Source organism: Petaurus breviceps, unplaced genomic scaffold (assembly GCF_028583685.1).
Source record: "Petaurus breviceps papuanus isolate PSGF00001 unplaced genomic scaffold, PetGlider_PUasm1.0 125, whole genome shotgun sequence".
In the NCBI taxonomy this organism is placed as follows: domain Eukaryota; kingdom Metazoa; phylum Chordata; class Mammalia; order Diprotodontia; family Petauridae; genus Petaurus; species Petaurus breviceps.
Genome location: NW_027185653.1, coordinates 6,020,246 through 6,039,231, shown reverse-complemented (window position 1 = coordinate 6,039,231; position 18,986 = coordinate 6,020,246). Strand labels below are relative to the sequence as shown.

At 37.1% G+C, this 18,986-nt stretch overlaps 1 protein-coding gene across 3 annotated transcripts in view; it reads left to right on the top strand.

The window, feature by feature from the left end:
- The window catches only part of C9orf72 (C9orf72-SMCR8 complex subunit), a 45,586-nt gene extending 27,616 nt beyond the window's left edge, over nucleotides 1–17,970 (top strand). For 2 of the 3 annotated variants that reach the window (XM_069090541.1, XM_069090542.1), the window contains exons 7-11: nucleotides 4,930–5,046; nucleotides 7,221–7,456; nucleotides 9,510–9,567; nucleotides 15,466–15,575; nucleotides 15,665–17,970. In XM_069090541.1, coding sequence (XP_068946642.1) covers nucleotides 4,930–5,046; nucleotides 7,221–7,456; nucleotides 9,510–9,567; nucleotides 15,466–15,575; nucleotides 15,665–15,851 — 708 coding nt within the window. In that variant the 3' untranslated portion in view covers nucleotides 15,852–17,970. The remainder of the gene's footprint in view (nucleotides 1–4,929; nucleotides 5,047–7,220; nucleotides 7,457–9,509; nucleotides 9,568–15,465; nucleotides 15,576–15,664) is intronic. The other variant, XM_069090543.1, reaches the window with a different exon arrangement.
- Nucleotides 17,971–18,986: the final 1,016 nt, after the last annotated feature.

Here is an 18,986-nt window from a genome sequence, read left to right as displayed (position 1 = left end):
AGGGGAACCAAGCACCAGTCTGAGGGGTCATCGCTCTTGCTTTAACCTGCTTGGATCTGGACTGCAGTCTAGGGTGGAGGTCCTGGGGTGCGTGATGTAGTTTGCCAGAGAGCATGTGGAGGCTTCAGAGAGGGCACCCAACTAATAGCTCCAGCAGCTGCAAAAACCCCAGCCTACGGGATAAATCTCGTTTCTCATGGCAGAGTTCTACTGTGGCAAAAGGCTCAAAAGTCAAGTAATTGAGTGGCAACATGAGCAAGCAAAGAAAGCAAAGCTGAGCAACCCTACTTTACACTCCTATTTTGGGGACAGAAAGGATCGAAGCATGGAACAGGAGGAAGACAGTGAAGTCAGAACTCCTGTACCAAAAGCTTCCAAGAAAAATATGAGCTGGTTACAGGCCGTAAAGGAGCTTAAAAAGGAGTGTGAAAACCAAATAAGAGAAGTGGAAGAAAAATTGGGAAGAGAAATGAAAATGATGCAAGAAAATTATGAAATGAGAGACAACAACCTGAGTGAAGAAAATAACACCTCAAAAAATAGACTAACTCAAATGGCAAAAGAGGCTCAGAAAGTAAATGAGAAGAAGAATACCTTAAAAAGCCAAATTTCCCAGATGGAAAAAGAATCTCAAAACCCCACTGAAGAAAATCATTCCTTCAGAATTAGATTGGAGCAAATGGAAGCTAGTGACTTCATGAGAAATGAAGAAATCATTAAACAGCCAAACAAATGAAAGAATAGACAGCAATGTGAAATATCTCATACTTCCATATACCCTCCTATATAGATATATATATATATATATATATATATGTATACATACATACACACACATTTCTATTCCATTCAACTATTCTCATACTGAGAAAAGTTTCATCAGTTACAATTATTGATTTTCCATGTAGGAATGTTAATAGTTCAACTTTGATAAGTTCCTTATGTTTTCTTTTCCCTGTTTACCTTCTCATGCTTCTCTTGCTTCTTGTATCTGAATGTCAAATTTTCTATTCAACTGATTTTTTCATCAAGAATGCTTCAAAGTCCTCTATTCAACTGAATGACCATATTTTCCCCTGAAACATGATACTCAGTTTTGCTGGGTAAGTGATTCTTGGTTTTAATCCCAGCTCCTTTGACCTCCAGAACATCATTTTCCAAGGCCTTCGATCCCTCAGTGTAGAAGCTGGCAGATGCTGTGTTATCCTGATTGTGTTTCCATAGTATTCAAATTGTTTCTTCCTGGCTGCTTGTAATGTTTTCTCTTTGACCTGGGAATTCCAGAGCCTGACTATAATATTCCTAGGAGTTTTCTTTTTGGTGTCTTTTTCAGGAGGTGATAGGTGTTTTCTTTCAACCTCTGTTTTGCCCTCTGGTTCTAAAACATCAGGGCAGTTTTCCTTGAGAATTTCTTGGAGGATGATTTCTAGCTTCTTTTTTTTTATTATGGCTTTCAGGTAGTCCAGTAATTTTTAAATTATCTCTCCTGGATCTATTTTCCAGGTCAGTGGTTTTCCCAATGAGATACTTCACATTGCCTTCTATTCTCTCATTTGTTTGGATCTGTTTAGTAGTATCTTGATTTCTCATAAAGTCACTAGCTTCCATTTGCTCCAGTCTAATTCTGAAAGAATGATTCTCTTCAGTGAGCTTTTGAGATTCTTTGTCCATCTGGCAAATTTGGCTTTTTAAGGCATTCTTCTCCTCATTGACTTTCTGGGCCTCTTTTGCCATTTGAGTTAGTTTATTTTTTGAGGTGTTACTTTCTTTAGTTAGGTTGTTGACTCTCATTTAATAATTTTCTTTCATTGTTCTCATTTCTCTTCCCAATTTTTCCTCCACTTCTCTTATTTGGTTTTCAAAATCCTTCTTAAGCTCCTCTATGGCCTGTATCCAGCTCATATTTTTCTTGGAAGCTTTTGGTGCAGGAGTTCTGACTTTACTGTCTTCCTCCTGTTCTGTGCTTTGATCCTTTTTGTCCCCAGAACAGGAGAGTAAAGTTGGACTGTTCTGTTTGCTTTGCTTCCCTCGTTTACTCATGTTGCCACACAATTAATTGGCTTTTGGACTTTTTGCCACAGTAGGACTCTGCCACCAGACAGGGGAGCTTTTGTCCCAAACGCTGGCGTTTTCTCAGCTGCCAGAGGTATTAGATGGGTGCCGTCTCTGAGGTCTCCACATGCTCTGGCAAGCTGGACACACACCCCAGGACCTCCACCCTAGACTGCAACCCAGATCCAAGCAGGTTAAAGCAAGAGCGATGACCCCTCAGACTGGTGCTTGGTCCCCCTACACTCTGCAGTCCAGGAGCTGAGGCTGCCGCATGGCAGTGGCTACACTGCCATAGCACCTCAGCAGCTTTTCCCTCCAGGGGATAAAGGCCGACGCACCCCAAACTGCCGGACCCCAAAGTCCAGACTGCACTGACCTCTCACTTTGTCCTTATCATCTGTGGGTTGATAATTCTGGAAACCGCCATAGCTTCTGGTGATGTGAAGTCCCTCCAGCTGGCAGCTGGTCAGGCCTGCCCTGAGGTTAAAGCCCTGGGCTTGGGTGAGCTTCCCGAAAGCTGGGCTGGCTGCTCCCTGCAGGGCTGTCCTCAGTGGAAGGTTAGCTTCTCTTTGTCATTTTGTGGGTTCTTTAGCTTTTATATTTGTTCAGAGTCCCCTTTTACATAATTTGGAGGTGGTGGGAGGCAAAGCCCCAGTGGAAGACCTGTTTCTACTCCACCATCTTGACTCCACCCCCCAAAACTGTTTTTCTGGCAAGGCAGTCCATCAGTTGGCACATGTCTATGATGTCTTGTAAAGTATTTGTGCCTAGAGGTACAGCTGGGTTGCCAGTCCCACTCACAAGGAGATGACAGCAAAGCAGTATTCCTCTCCCTGGAGCTGTTGGCCTAAACAGCCCGAGGTGGAGAAAGCACAGGGAGGCCTTTAGTCGGGGAATTCCAGTGTCCCTGGTGTTCGCGCCCAGCGGGTCAGCTCATTGTGCAACTTGTGCTGTGGCCACTGGGCTTCCCCCACTTGGGATGTTTGTATTCTTGACAGAAATAGGGAGGTTCATAACTGTGGTTGGAGAAAATATGGGTTCTGCTTTAAACAAGTTGAGCATATAGGGTGTCCAGCTCAAAAAATCTCATAGGCAGCAGGGGGTGTGGTGTGAATGATGAATCATCAAAAAATATTGAAGAGTGGTCAGACAGGTGGGAAGATAGCCAAGAAGGATACCATCATCATCCTCTTCCTTGACCGGGAGACCAAGAGAGAACAGTATCATGAAAACCCAGGGAAGAAAGCATATCGTAGAGGACAGGGGAGCTGGCAGCATCAAATGCAGCAGTGGGGACAAGATCCCAAGTTCTGGTGTGAGATCTGGTAATTCAGCCGTCACTACGGGGCTGTGATTTCCATTAATTTACACAACTCAAATTGGACATTTCATTTTTTCCTGAGCAGCGTATGCAGTTTTGCTATTTTTAAATTCAATATTAACAGAAGAAAAAAGCTGTTTCCTATATAAATTTTAATTTCTATTTGTATTTTTTAAATTATATCACTTTTCTCTTTTTCTGCATTTTAAGGATAAAATGAACAATAAAGAACCAAAGACCAAAACTTTAAGGCACTGGGGATTCAAATACAATGATTGAAATACTACTTACAAGAAACTTATATTCTAATAGGAGACATTAAAGACTTATATAAGTCTATACAAAATACATAAAAAGAGAATAAATGCAAAGTAATATTGTGTGATTGCCTGGTGAGAGTAATTAGTTATAAGGTAATCTAGGAGAGAATGCACCAGCAGGATTAATCAACAAGCATTTATTTAAATGCTTGCTGTGTGCCGATCACTATGTTAAGCTGGGTCAGGGAAGTTTCACCATAATCCTTTGTAAATTTCCAGTGAGAGCACAACTTTTCCATGCCCAAAAGAAACATAAAAGTAAGAGTTTCCAGAAAATCTCAAAACAAGCCCAGATAGGGGCGGCCAGCTGGCTCAGCAAGTAAGAGCACTGGCTCCATTGTCGGGATGACCTGGGGATCAAATCCGGGCTCAGATTCTTAGCACCACACCCAGAAATAACTGGCCGTGTAACCTTGAGCAAGTTACTTAACCCCAATTGCTTAGGGGTGGCCAGGTGGCTCAGCGAGTAAGAGCACTGGCTCCAGTGTCTGGATGACCTGGGGATCAAATCCGGGCTCAGACACTCAGCACGACACCCAGAAATAACTGGCCGTGTAACCTTGAGCAAGTTACTTAACCCCAATTGCTTAAAAAAAAAAAAAAAGCCCAGATGACAAGGGCTCTCACATCCTTTTCATGACTTGGACAAGCCAGTGGAAATTAAAGCTCTGTAGGACCAGTTAATGAACTAATATATATTAGTCAATTCAAACATTGAAAATAATGTAATGTAAATAACCCAATGAGTTATTTTTGACAACTATTAAAGCCATGCAGAAATAGCACCTCCCTGCCAACTACCTAAAACATGCTCCAATAGCTCATTTTCACAACAGAAATTTCTAAATCCTATCCAGGGGCCCATTTTTTTCAACCAATATTTGATAGAACAAAATTTCAGTACTACAAAAAGCTTTGAACCTGGATAGCCCCCTGGTGGTCCTTGTTTATTTGCATAACTCTCAGAAGTGATCTTTCATCATACCCAGCTTTGCTATATATTTCTAGAAAATTATATTTTTGTCTGAAATAATTTGCCATGATAGGTGAGGCAACTTGGAAGTGCACTAAAGTATTGGAAACATACTAGTCTTTGGACTTATTTATCAGTAAATATAACTTTAACATTTCTATTCAGGATTTCTTTCTTTTGTAAACCAACTACCCTTTTGCTATATTTATATATATATATATATATATATATTTTTTTCCTTCTCGAATCCTTTTGTTTCACAGATAGTGAGGACATTGTGCCTTTTTCTGACTCCTTCAGAACGAAAATGCTCCAGACTTTGTAAGAATGAGTCTTCATTTAAGTATGAATCCGGGTTATTTGTGCAAGGCCTTCTCAAGGTACAGCTTGTGCTTTTTTCAACAAAATGAAACCCCAAGTTGTTTTGGTAACTCACTAAAAATATTTACTATTTTATGTGTTAGGACACACACACACACACACACACACACACACACACACATTTATTGTGGAATATATTCTTCCAGGGAATGTAGTCTCTACACAATCACTCTTCCCGGCCTTTTAAAATATGTGTCCTGGGTTATGTTGATTGTACAGTCAGTGGGACACCATCGTATGCTCCCCCTACTACCAATATTCCACCTATAGCTACTTATAGCTACTCAGTGTTTTTGTAATGGCCAGCTTTCAAAAACCACTACAAAATGAATTCATTTTTATTTTTTTGATTTGAGAGAAAATTTCCATTAATTTACACAACTCAAATTGGAACATTTCTTTTTCTGAGCAGCTTCATAGTTTTGCTATTTTTAAATTTATACCACCTTGGATATTAACAGGAAAAAAAAAAGCTGTTTCCTATATATACATTTTAATTTCTATTTGTATTTTTAAAATTTTATCACTTTTCTCTTTTTCTTCATTTCAAATATAAAGTGAACAATAAAGAACCAAAGACCAAAACTTTAAGTAATTATTCAGATGCTTAATTATTCTAAAATAATCAAAGATGCAATGTCTTTATTTCTTTTTTTACTTTTTTTTTTGTCTTTTTGGAGGTGGGAGAGTAGGGCAATTGGGGTTAAGTGACTTGCCCAAGGTCCCCCAGCTAGTAAGTATTAAGTGTCTGAGCTCAGATTTGAACTTGGATCCTCCTGACTCCAGGGCCGGTGCTTTATTCACTGTGCCACCTAGCTGCCCCCTCATTGTTCATTTCTTGGAATCTTTTTTACTCTTTTGGAATTACCAGTAAGATAATAATAAAGTAGCAGCTTCCGTATTGCTCAGAGACCCTTATTCTGGCCTAGGGTTGCTTTCTTGAGGATGCAAACAAGGCAAAGTGATAAAAAAAAAAAGGGGGGGAGGGGGAGAAGGATGCAAAACAAATGCGTATAGGACATTTTACCTATTCCATATGGAAACTGTTAGAAGCTTCACACTGGGTGCTCACAGTGACAGAATTTTAATGTGACTACTCCTTGGAAACTAAAATCACAAACTTAATTTGTGCGAATTTATCAAAATCAAAAAATGCATACATGTTAGGAAAGTAATCAGTTGAAGAATTTAATGCTGTTCTTTAATAGCTTCTCCTAATCATAAAATCACAGCACTTAAGGAGCTGGAAGAAACCTCAGCAATCATTTGATCCATTCTCTTTCCTGGGTACCTCTGCCTACCCAATTCCTCTCATTATTCAAGGTTGGATCAGTTGCTGTTTCTTCCCTCGTCCCCATCCCATCAAACACCATACCCACACATACCTCATTGCTTCCCTGGCATATTATGGTTAGTTGTGTAAACTGGCTAACACTCCCACCAGACCATAGGGCATGACAAACAGCATGGTAATAAAGAAGACCACTGCATTTGGAGACAGAGAACCTGAATATAAAGCCTTTTCCTGCTGCTTATTAGTCATGTGATCTTTGTGAAGGCTTTTAAAACTCTTAGGTCTTCCATTTCTTTGTCTGTCAAATGAGGAGATTGGTCCAAATGAATTATAATTGAATGAATTTTTCCTGCTCTAAATCCTCTGATCCAATGATATCTTTATCCCCCACCGTGCTTAGTTTAGTGTATGAATTATGTAATTGCTAAATGAATGAATGGATATTTACAGATCAAAACCTGACCCTTAGGGAGGTGAAGTGACTTTTCCAGTCAACTAGACAGTTAATTCACCCAGGACTCCTGAGGCCCTTGCTCTGTATGTGCTTGTTTCCCTCATGTAAAGAAAAAGTGTCTTATCTATCAATAAGTTAAGTATCTATATTAAGGATTTGGGGTGTGATGGATGGAATTGGTACAGAAAGAGCATGAATGGAGTTATCTAAAAAAAAGATAACTTTTCATAGACGAGAGTTATAACTAAACAGAAGTATAATAGGCTCTTTTGGTAGCTCTGAAAATTTGGAAACTTTTGGTATCCTCTTTATTTGTGAATATCTTACAGAACAAAGGAAAACCCCAATCCTGAAAAAAACCTGAAAGCATGGAAAATGTATCTAAAATTTTCATAGCAAGTTTAACTTACCTTTTACTGTGACAGGATTCAACTGGAAGTTTTGTGCTGCCCTTCCGACAAGTCATGTATGCCCCGTATCCCACTACACACATAGATGTGGATGTTAATACAGTGAAACAGATGCCACCCTGTCATGAACATATTTATAACCAGCGTCGGTACATGAGATCAGAGCTGACTGCGTTTTGGAGAGCCACTTCAGAAGAAGACGTAGCTCAAGATACAATTATCTATACAGACGAAAGCTTCACTCCTGATTTGTATGTAATGGCATCCAAATTATACTTAATGTTGCTCTATTTCTACAAACAATCATTATCTTGTGTGGTGGAATGCTACCAATAACATCTGAATGCACAAAATTCAAGTAATATGTTCAAAAGAAAAGGAACATGATTAATGATAATGTTTGAAGGAACATTTTCTAAGTTAAATAGACCTGTTTTTCCTGTTACCAATGTCTCTTTTTTCCTTGAATGGTTCAAATTAACCTTCCAAAATAACAGTAGTATTAACATTAATTTAATTAACGTGGTAACTAAACAGAAGGAATGAATTCTGGCTATTTTTATCCTGTAAAAAGCATGCAATATACCCTGGGCATAGTGCAACATACATTGCAATAAATGAGTGTAGGACTGAGTTTCTTTTTTGTACTTTACAGTGAATCATTTTTAATATATAATTTTACTCATTCCAATCATAGGATATGGCTTTTAAATTCAATGAAATGAAAATCTATGATTGCAAAATTATAGTAGATGATAATGATCATAATATCATGAAGAAAATGAAATAACACTGATAATAAGAGAATTACAGAATAACTTTGGTCTTTTAATCTTTCAGATGTTATTTTCTTTATAAATACAACTGTTCATCAGGTTTAATTGTCTAGACCAGCAAAGGTGGAAAGAAAGAAGATTCAGGTTCAGATTACCTGAAAGCGTATCCAGAAAAATTATTTCTCCGTTTGCTCATGTGAAGAAGTGTAGGGCACGGACAGCTAGGGTGGCACAGTGAATAGAGCAGCAGCCCTGGAGTCAGGAGGGCCTGAGTTCAACTGTTGGTCTCAGAAACTTCACACTAGCTTTGTGAGCCTGGGCAAGTCACTTAACCCCCATTACTCCCCTCACCCGGCTCCCAAAAAAGTGTAGGGCTACAGCAGTGGTATTACATGTCACAGAATAGAGCAGAGCACTGATGTCTAAGATGTAGACAATAGAAAATGGAAAATGTAATCACCCTTCCAATGACGCCTTATTTCATATACAACTCTCATTGAGACCAGCAGACAAATAGAGCCTGCCTTGTTTCCACGCTAGTGCTTCTTGCAGTTTCCCTGAAATCGCATCAGTAATTCATTCAGGTTATCACGTTGCCTTAAGACACCCAACACAATGCTCATCTATTGCTACCTAGTGCCTCAGAAATGGAACTACTGGTGTCTAAGTCAACCAGTGTTGTAGACAACCAAGCAAGTGAAGTGCTGATTTTGCATTTTGGTCACTTTTCTTCTGCCACTATCTCTCCAAACCTCTTATCTTCCCCCTTATTTTCTAGACTGCATTGAATTTGACATACTCTCCCATCACTTCTGCTGAGGTCATATTTCTCCCTACCACCCTGACTTCCCATTGTTACTGCTTTTCTTTTTCTTTTAGCTTCTTACCCTTTATTAAATGGTGACTCCCTTTCTGACCTGAGTATAACTTTGAATTCTGATAAATTCTTTTGAGAAAGATTACAATATTTTCCTTATTTCTCAGCCTGGTATAAGCCAAGGTGGTGGATATTTTGCTCTCTAATTTTCATAATATACCGAAACTGATCATACTCCCCAGACATACCCCACCAGAAATATAAGGATAGTTGAAGTGAGGTTATATAAAAGAAATCCCAGTTGCCTGTCCTATAGTACCATGTCAGTCTTCCTTTGTACCCCTTACATCACATTATTTCCCTCCCAACCTGATTATAAAGAGTTATCAGTTTATAAGAACAAATTTATTTACAGGTTGTTAGAACTTATCATTACCCTTATTTACTGCCTATACTTCAGTGTGGTCTCCATTTTCCGTTTTCAGAGGCAAGTTATAATAATCCATGTAGTGATGTGATTATTGTAGAAAGAAGAAAGTGAACTGACCTGAAAGTTTCTATGGGAAATAAGTCTTTAAATTAAGTCCCTTAAATTGTAGAGCTAATTCAAGTTAAGTTCCTAAAAACTAGATTTCTTTTCTCTTTCTACTATCTTTGTTGCCATTTTTTTAACAGTCTGATTTATATCCTGTCTTTATGCTGTCTTCCCAGGAATGTTTTTCAAGATGTTCTGCACAGAGACACACTAGTAAAAGCCTTCCTGGATCAGGTAATAGTTGAATTGGAAATCAACAAAAATAAAACATTTTCTTATTTAATAGAGGCTTCCATTATCCTCATTATATCATTCATTGCAAACTGAAATCTTATTTTTAATGTTCTTTCTAAATAGCTTCAAACTGATTTTCTTCTTCATTACTAATGAAAAACCTATAGAGTAAAATTATGGAAAAAACAGATATTCACATATCTGCTGCTACATATATTAATTACAGTCACAGTATCCATAGATTATAATGCTAAAAATTACTGACTTTTGATTCAGTTGAAATAATTAAGTAGACATAGCACTTTCCCAAAGCAGGTGTTTTTGCCTGGTTAAACCACCTGTTTTGGGCCAGCCATTGTGATAGCTCATGGGGATATAAAGACAGCAAATGAAATTGTCCCTATCTTCAGGGGGCTTACATATTTGGGGGAGAAATAACATATACATATGTAAATATATACAAAACTTAAAAAGATAAGATAATGAAGTGGGTAAAGGTATCAGATGAAAGAAAAATAGTCTGTTTGAAAACTAGCAAGATGAGTTCAGCTGGACCATTTAGTGCATAAAAAAAAAAAGAAAAAAGTTTGAGTGAGGTTGTAAAAGTTTTAAATTCCTTTGAATTCTATCCTCAGAGATAACAGGGAACATCAGGAGTTTTTCAGACGACCAAGTGACTTGATCAGATTTGTGCTGTAGGAAATTCACTTTGACAGCTCTCTGCAGAATAGATTGGAGAAGGGAAAGACTTGAGGCAAGTGGACCTGTCAGGGCTATTACAGTAACACAAGGAAGAATTCATGAGGGCTTGAATTAGATTGAGGAGAGAGACAGAAAGAGAGAAGCAAGAGAGGATGTGAAGGGAGAATCATTAAGACGTGGCAGCCAGTTGTCAATTCAGTAAACAGTAAGCACCTACTATGTATGTGTCAAGCATTGGTCTGAGTACTAGGGATCAAAGAAAGGTGAAAGAATCTTGTCTGATTGTAATATATGTGTCATAAATTTTGTTGGAGAAGAATTGTAAAGGATGTATCTTGCTCTGTTAAACCAGTTTTGGGGAGAGAATCAGCAAACAAACATAGGGATGTCTCATAGTCTTTTCCATTGTTGGTCATTGTTTGGCTGAAAAGATAGGATCTATCATAGAAAAATGTTGTTAAAGACGGCCTGTTCCTTTTTATATTTTTGAATATTGCTTAATTATATATATAGACCATTTTCACAGATGAGAAATGCTTATCATTTGGTAAAGTCCTTTTGATTAAGTTCATTGAGTAGTAATATAATCATCACTGTTAACTTAATGCTTTTAAGATTATGTCCCTCCAATATATGTTTTTTGCTGTGTACTGCCATTCTTCCTGATTTCATTGTCTTTAGCACCATTTCACTTTCCTCATATCACAGAATGGGAATTGAGTTATTCAAATGTAGTTTAGTTGTCATTGATAAGAAAATAGATCATTATAAAAATGTTTAGTTATTCTAAATAGACTATTTGTTGTCCTTTTGACAACTTTAGAAATTTAAGGCATTAAAATACCTGTTGACTTACTCATAAACTGTAATGACTTTAGAAGGAAATAAAAGCAAAAAATAATCATCTCAGTAGAATTATACACAGTTTCACAGCATTAATTTGCTAATTATTCTTCGATGCTGTGAACATTATTTGGAATTCTGTTTAAAAACTGACGTGTGTGTTTTTATTATATGGGGGTAGATCAGTAACAGGAGTTGATGACTTTTGTCCCAATGCATTTGATCTTTTTTGTACTCTGCTTTTCCCAAGTGAGTAGTTAGGCCAAACTCGAGTGATTATTGGATTGATCTCATTTAGAAGGCTTTGCACAGTGTCAGCCCAATGTCACATGTAAATCAGAGCTCTCTGAAGGATTTAGTTATCCACAGGAACTCCTTCCTCTTCCATTTGGACGATAGGCTCAACATTTCCATTATGGGAGTATATCTTGGCAAAAATGCCTTTTGGAGGGACAGCTAGGTGGCACAGTGAATAAAGCACCGGCCCTGGATTCAGGAGGACCTGAGTTCAAATACCATCTCAGACACTTAGCACGTAGCTGTGTGACCTTGGGCAAGTCACCTAACCCCAATTGCCCTGCCTTCCCCCCTCCAAAAAGCAAAAAAAAAAATGTCTCCTTGCCTTCAAGGAATCTTGAATGACTTTGACATATAGTAGAGGCCTTTTTGGAAAAGATCCTCAAGGTACTATTTTTTTCTGTCAAATCAAATGCTTTTTTTTTATTGTCATCAAACTATAATCAGAATGAAAGAAATAAGCAAGAAAAACCAAGTGGGTGCAAAATACCCAATGTCTTAGACCAGCAATCTCCAAAGTATGTTCTGTGGCATCACTCCAGGGATGTATCATCAGCCAGTTAGAGTGTAGAATAATAGGTCACATCCCATCCTCTGTGATAGCCGATTGTGGGCTTGTTTCTAATGGAGCTACATCACCTCTCTTTCATTCATTTATAGTTTCTTCCCCTCCCAGTGCTGACCCCACTAAGTAACTGTAGTGTGCATCAGCCCCTAAGTTCTAGCTAACCAAGTGTATTGCAGTTGGGTAGGCAGCATGCCCTAACAATCACCCCAGTAAATCTCTCAGCCTCCCTTGCTCCACCCTGCCTCCTCCTCTTGGCTACCGCAGGCACCCTTCAGCAGGTGAGCTTTGTATTTGGTGTAGTGGCCAATGAGTAAGATGCCTCACTTTTATTTATTGGTGAAAGAATGACTAACATATAATGAGCAAGCAAAACAGTCCCATCACACTCTTGCATATCCTATCACATGATATTTTCCTCCCAGGCCCACCCCTCTTTTTGAAGGGCATCAGTATCCTTCTGATCTCGCTGACTCTTAACCTTCTTTTTCCTCATTCATTCCTCACTCAGCTGAAACTGCTTTCTTCAAAGTTACTAATGTTCTTTTAATTAACATGTCACCAATAAAACCTCCCATATCTATCCATACACTTTGAAATCTTATAAATGAACATTTTTCAATATTATTTTAACCCACTGATTAAAAAATGTAAAAGTGCACAACTTCCAGTTAGTTTGCAAGAACAACTGATTGAAGTTAAGGAAGGTGGAAATTTACTCATTGAATTTTTTAAAATGCCATTTCATAATAGGTAGACATGACTGAAAAGTGAGTATCAGGATTAAGTAAGCCCAGCCAACAATGATGTATTTCTTTCATTTAGAGCTATGTATCTCTCTGAGGTATCTTTATTCAGCTGTGAAAGGCTTTAAACCAGGTGTCAAAATGATCCAGACCTTAGACTCATTATCACGGTGTTAGACCCAAATTTCCAAAAATAATATAGCATATTCTGTCATTGATCACACAAAAATATCACTTTGTCAGTAATGCTATTTTAATGACTGAAAAGTTTCTTTTGTACCATTGAATGTTATTTACAGAGTATTATATCATTTCATTTCTTTTTGGGCAAGTTTTATGATGTATAGGACTTTGTACAATAATAGTACATGCATACAATTTATGAATAAGAAAATGCATATATTACAGCATACACACAGACATTTTTATTGGTAGGGATATAGACTTTTTCATACATACATACATTACAGATGGTCAGTGAGCTACCCCCAGAGTTGGACAAGAGGAGAACATGCTGACTTAGGGAAATGTGTAGTGTTTTTCATGACCTTCAGGGTTCTCTCATCTTTTTACAAGTTATGTAATACAAATCTCAGGGAATAAAAATTGAGGATCTTTTTCCCAAAGGTCAGTGTAGAGATACAGTAAACATAGACTACAACAAATTCCAATTGAGAAATTGTGTAGGAGAAGCAGCATAAAGTATATCGTCTTCAATGACAGATTGATGCCAAGGAAAAAGAGTGGACAGTTACATAGCAAAAACAGAAAATAAGCAATGAACAATTTTCATGATCCATTGGTAATGGATTATAATGTTACGACATGTAAACTCCCTATGATACAAAGTCACACTAGGTTGAATCGTTTTCTGTGCTTTGGAGGAATACATATATTGAGATACACATCCATCAAAATATTAGAAGTGTTTGCTGAGGTGGTTATCAGTGATTTTGTCATTGACTTTAGTTAGTAAATAATGCCTGTTGGTTATAGTAGAATATGGTCTTTATAACTTTCCTTACCACAACTAAAATATTAGTAGATTTTCTTGTAAAGCTCATCACTGTAACTAAAGCAGCTTCTGTAATCATCACCAGTGGCAGACCCTACCTAAAAATGACAAGACCAGGAGTAATTTCTAGGCTCCTTTGCCTTCTTCCTTTTGGTTACTGCTTTACAGTCCATTACACTTCTACAATAAATGGTGGTAATCAAAGACAATCTCTTTGTCTTTTCACATTCTTCATCATCAGACGTTCATTTGAATGGGTTGGGCTGAGGCTGTTGTAGTTGTACCCAATATCATCTGATCTTCCTCAATTTAATCTAATACTGATTTTGAGCTTTGCTCGGACAAGCCTCATTGCTCAAAGAAAAACTGATTCTTGGGGGCAGCTACGGCCTCAGACACTTAACACAAAAACTAGCTGTGTGACTTTGGGCAAATCACTTAACCCCAATTGCCCTCCAAAAAGCAAAAAAGAAAAGAAAAGAAAAACTGATTGTAATAAGTTGCACATCAATAACCAGTAATCTCTTGTCTAAGATAAGTTTCTTTTTTGTGTGTGTGTGATGTTCTTTAGGATATAGATGTAGAGCTGGAAGGGCGGAAAGGACTTCAGAGTCAGCTAGTGCATAGCCCTTGTTTTATTGATGAGGAAACTGAAGCCCAGTGAGGTTAAGTAAATTGCCCAAAGACTCACAGATAGGAGGCAGTGAGAGATTTTAAAGCCCAGGTCCTCTGAATCTAGTCAGTACTCTTTCCATTGGATCATGTTTCCATCTGGGGCTTGATATATCTTCTGCTTTGTGTGACTCTCTTGATGAAAGTGTTGGTGATACTTGGGCTTTGGTTTCCTGAAGTCTGTAAGCCTTTTTGGCGCCTGTGTTTCTCTGGCTTGAGCTGTATTTTCCAACATTTTCTGTGATTTTTTTATACCCACCTTCACATCAGAGTCACAAGGTGTAAAAGTTGGTTATCTTGAAGACCAAGTAGTTTTTGTTGTTTTTTTTTGTTTTGTGCTTTTTGGAGGGCAATTGGGATTAAGTGACTTGCCCAAGGTCACACAGCTAGTTTTTGTGTTAAGAGTGTGAGGCCGGATTTGAACTTAGGTCCTAATGACTCCAGGGCCGGTGCTCTATTCACTGCGCCACCTAGCTGCCCCAAAGACCAAGTAGTTCTTAAAAAAAATTTTTATATCTTCATCTTCTGCAACAAATGTTAGCACATATGCTGCAGTTATCTTCATGTAATTTTATTTATGCTTACCATAAGCACTGCAAGAAAAGTTGATCAGACGTCCCATAAAAGTGGTGTTTCTTGTTGCCTTTGAGTGCGCAGTGAAACCAGCTCCCCCAACTTCTTTGTTTGCCTCTCCAAGAAGAGTCTGAGCCATCATCCGTTTATCCTCAACTGCATTTTGCCTTTCTGTCTTAGCATGAAAATGTCGATATTGACGTGTTTTAGTTTCAGTGTGTAAATTTGTTGGTCCTTGGACAAAGATCTCATGTTTAGAGTACCAGTAGTAAAGTGAATGTTTATAAATGGTCAGAAAATGTTTTTATCACCCTCTCTACTGCTACTCCATCAGTCTCTGCAAAAGCATAATGATTCTACATTGAGTGGTGGAAATGAATTTATGGAAAGAATTCTAGAAGAAACATACATATGAAAGTGGTCGTTTTTAGAGTAACTTTGTTTACTCATAAAATACCATTGTTTTGTTTTGGTTTTTTGCTTAGATCTTTCATTTGAAACCTGGTTTGTCTCTGAGAAGTACTTTTCTTGCACAGTTTCTACTTGTCCTTCATAGAAAAGCCTTAACGCTAATAAAATACATAGAGGATGATACGTAAGTAAAACTTTTGACAGAATGAGAATCATTTTACATTTTTTCAGGTGAACGTTTTTTATAACAGGGCTTTTTCTTGTAATTTTCAGGCAAAAGGGAAAAAAGCCATTTAAATCTCTCCGAAACTTGAAGATAGATCTCGATTTAACAGCAGAGGGCGATCTTAACATCATAATGGCTTTAGCTGAGAAAATCAAACCGGGCCTACATTCATTTATCTTTGGAAGACCTTTTTACACTAGTGTACAAGAACGGGATGTGCTAATGACGTTTTAAAAGTGTAACTTTATAAGTATATTTCATCATACTAGTGAGTGCTGCTCAGAGAATTAATGTTATGAAAAATATCATCTTTTTGGTCATGCATCCAAAGCTCTGCTCTATACTTTGAGCTAAAAGTTATTGTACTGCAATCTTTATGAAATAAAGTATTTTATAATTACTTTATCAGGTACATCATTACAAATGAATCCCTTTTTACATGCACTTTTTTTGGAACAGCCTTTTGTTTACAATTATAATAAATATTTAATGTTAGGGTGATGTCTAAATTTGAATATAGCTGCTATCTTTAGAACCTCGCAAATATTTGATTTAAATTCATCTCAGAATGGTTTGTATTAATTTTTCAGAATTTCAGTTGTTTTCCAAATTATTTTTCCGGGATGAGTTTGGGGGGCATTAGGTTGCCATAAATACTTTGTATTCTGTAGATCAACCATTTGAAAATCAGAGCAATTTACCAGAATTATTTATAGAACAAAAGGGAAAGATGAACATAATTTAAACTTTAGAAATAAAAATACTGATCAAGCAGTTATTAGAACTACATAATGGTTAGATGCTACTTTAAAACTGAGTCCTTAAACTTTATTGAAAAACCAAATAATATTCAGACTCTCTGATTATAATGGACTACCCTATATTTCTCATTTTATCATCCAGGCTAATTGAACTATGAACTATAGGGATTTTTAAAATTTACATTTAAGTTGCTCTTATGAACTTCTTAATAAAACATTTTTCTTTGTTACGAGCCAGACTAAAAACATTTATGTCTTTCCCTCCTTAAAAATAAAAATTTGAGGGAGAATAAAAAATATTATTTAAATAATTTAATTTTTCCTTTGCATATGCTTATTCTGATCTGATTTTCCAATCACTGTAGCTCTGAAATTGTAAAAAGTTGTGGCAAAATGCATTAGTGGAAACTTTTTGATCACTGAGAGCTATTTCTTTCTAACTACTTACACCTTTGAGTCCAAATTCATAAGAGTTTTGTATTTTTTCTGGATCAAATGGGGGAAATTGCTATTCTGTTTTCTTTTAGGATGAATGATTTTTCTTTTTTTGGAAGAAGCTTTCTGGCTAACAACTTTAAATGGATAGAAGTGCTTTAGAGGACTTGGGATTTTGCCAGTTTATGATTTATTTTAGTCATTGAAATATTAGCTTTGTGGTGCTAACATTTTCTTTGCTTTTATCCTTAACCCAGAGCCCAAAGGTGTATCATGCACAATTGTATTGCTGTTTGGCTCTCCAATGATACTTTAATTATTATTCTTAGAAAACCCTTTATTGTAATTTTTCTTAAAGGGGTTTGTAGGAAATTCCCTTGTCTGATAAAGTAATTTGTTTTTCCTTATGAGACCATTTTGCCACTTTTAAAAATGGAAAAGGAAATAAAAGTATATGTTTCTAAATTGCTTATACTGAAAAGGATAATCTTAGGCCACAGTTAAGCTCATCATACCTAATTGGGAATGCTTTCCGCCTTCTGAATATTCAGAATATTTTCCTCCTGAAGAATAGGTCCTACTTGGGCAGAACTTGGATATTGTTTGATTCCCTTCATATTTGATGACCTGCTGCTAGCAGTGCAGTAGCTGATGAACATGTTTTTATATTCAAAAGAGTAGTGTTGGCATGAACATTGTGCCAGTGGCCAAGAAAATCTTTCCATTTTAAATTACGCTAGAACAGTGAAAAGAATTAATATTTAGAAGAGAACAAAAGGATGATGTTTGTGTAGACTTTGCTTTCCAAGAAAATTTTATCCACAAAGATTCATCTTGTTTTAAAAGTTAGCAGTCTTTTCTCAATGCAAATAACAGCTATCAGAATCTTGATTTTTAGGCAAAACACTGATTTAAATACATAATGCACTGTAGCTCAGAGCTTTGAATCATCAACAGACACTACTAACTGCAGTGTCCCATAGCTCACTCAAAGCCTTGATTCTTAATTTAAATGCTGGATTGTTGTTCAAATGCTGGATTGTATGTATAGAATACATAATGTACAGAGAAATAAGTTATTAGAGCATGTGGAGATTCCATGTCATATATCTTGTTTTTCCAGGCAGGAGAATTTTGAATAAAATTCTTTGAAATTATTTTTGTCTGATTCATTTGTTCTAGACATATCAGTACTTGGGTTACTGGAAAGCTTGATTGAGTCTCTAGTTCAGGTAAATATCCAGTGTGTCTATATTAACCTTTTTATTAGCTTCTTCTTGCTGTTGTTTCTTTGGGTTTTTTTTTTTATGTTAACTATAGATTTACTCATTTTCAATTTAAGTTAAACTCTTTTTTTTAATTTTTGTCCTATTTATTTATTTTTAGATTTCAAGATACATTTTCAGAAGATTTTGGGATACAGACTTTCTCCCCATCTTTCCCCTACTCCCACCCCAAAATAATGACCTACTGAATGCCCCTTCCCCCAATCTGTTCTTTCTTATATTCTCCCTCATTCTTCCCCCCAACTTTCCAGTAGGGCAAGATGGATTTCTATACCCCAGTGCCTGTATATCTTATTTCCCAGTTGCATGTAGGGAAAAAAAAGCAATTTTTGTTTTTAAAACTTTTGAGTTCCAGATTTTTTCCCTTTTGTCCTCCTCACCTACCCCCCTGGGACGATAAGCAATTCGATACAGGTTGTACATGGGTAGTTATGCAAAACATTTCCATAGTAGTTATCTTGTGAAAGACTAACTATATTTCCCTCCATCCTATCCCACCCACCCCCACTTGTTCTGTTTTCACCTTTGACCCTGTCCCTTTTCAAAAGTGTTTACTTCTATCTACCCTCTCCCCCAGTCTGCCCTCCCTTCTGTTATCCCCCCTCTTATCCCCTTTCCTCCTATTCCTGTAGGGTAAAATACCCAATTGAGTGTGTATGTTATTCCCTCCTTAAGCCAAATTCAATGAGAGTAAACTTGACCCATTCCCTTTTACCCTCCTGCTCTTCCCTTCCATTTTAACAGTTTTCTCTTGCCTCTTTTATATGACATAATTTACCCTAATCTATCTCTCCCTTTCTCCTCCCGATATATTCCTCTCACCTCTTATTTTTATTTTTTTTAGATATCATCCCTTCATATTTAACTCATCCTGTGTCCTCTATGTA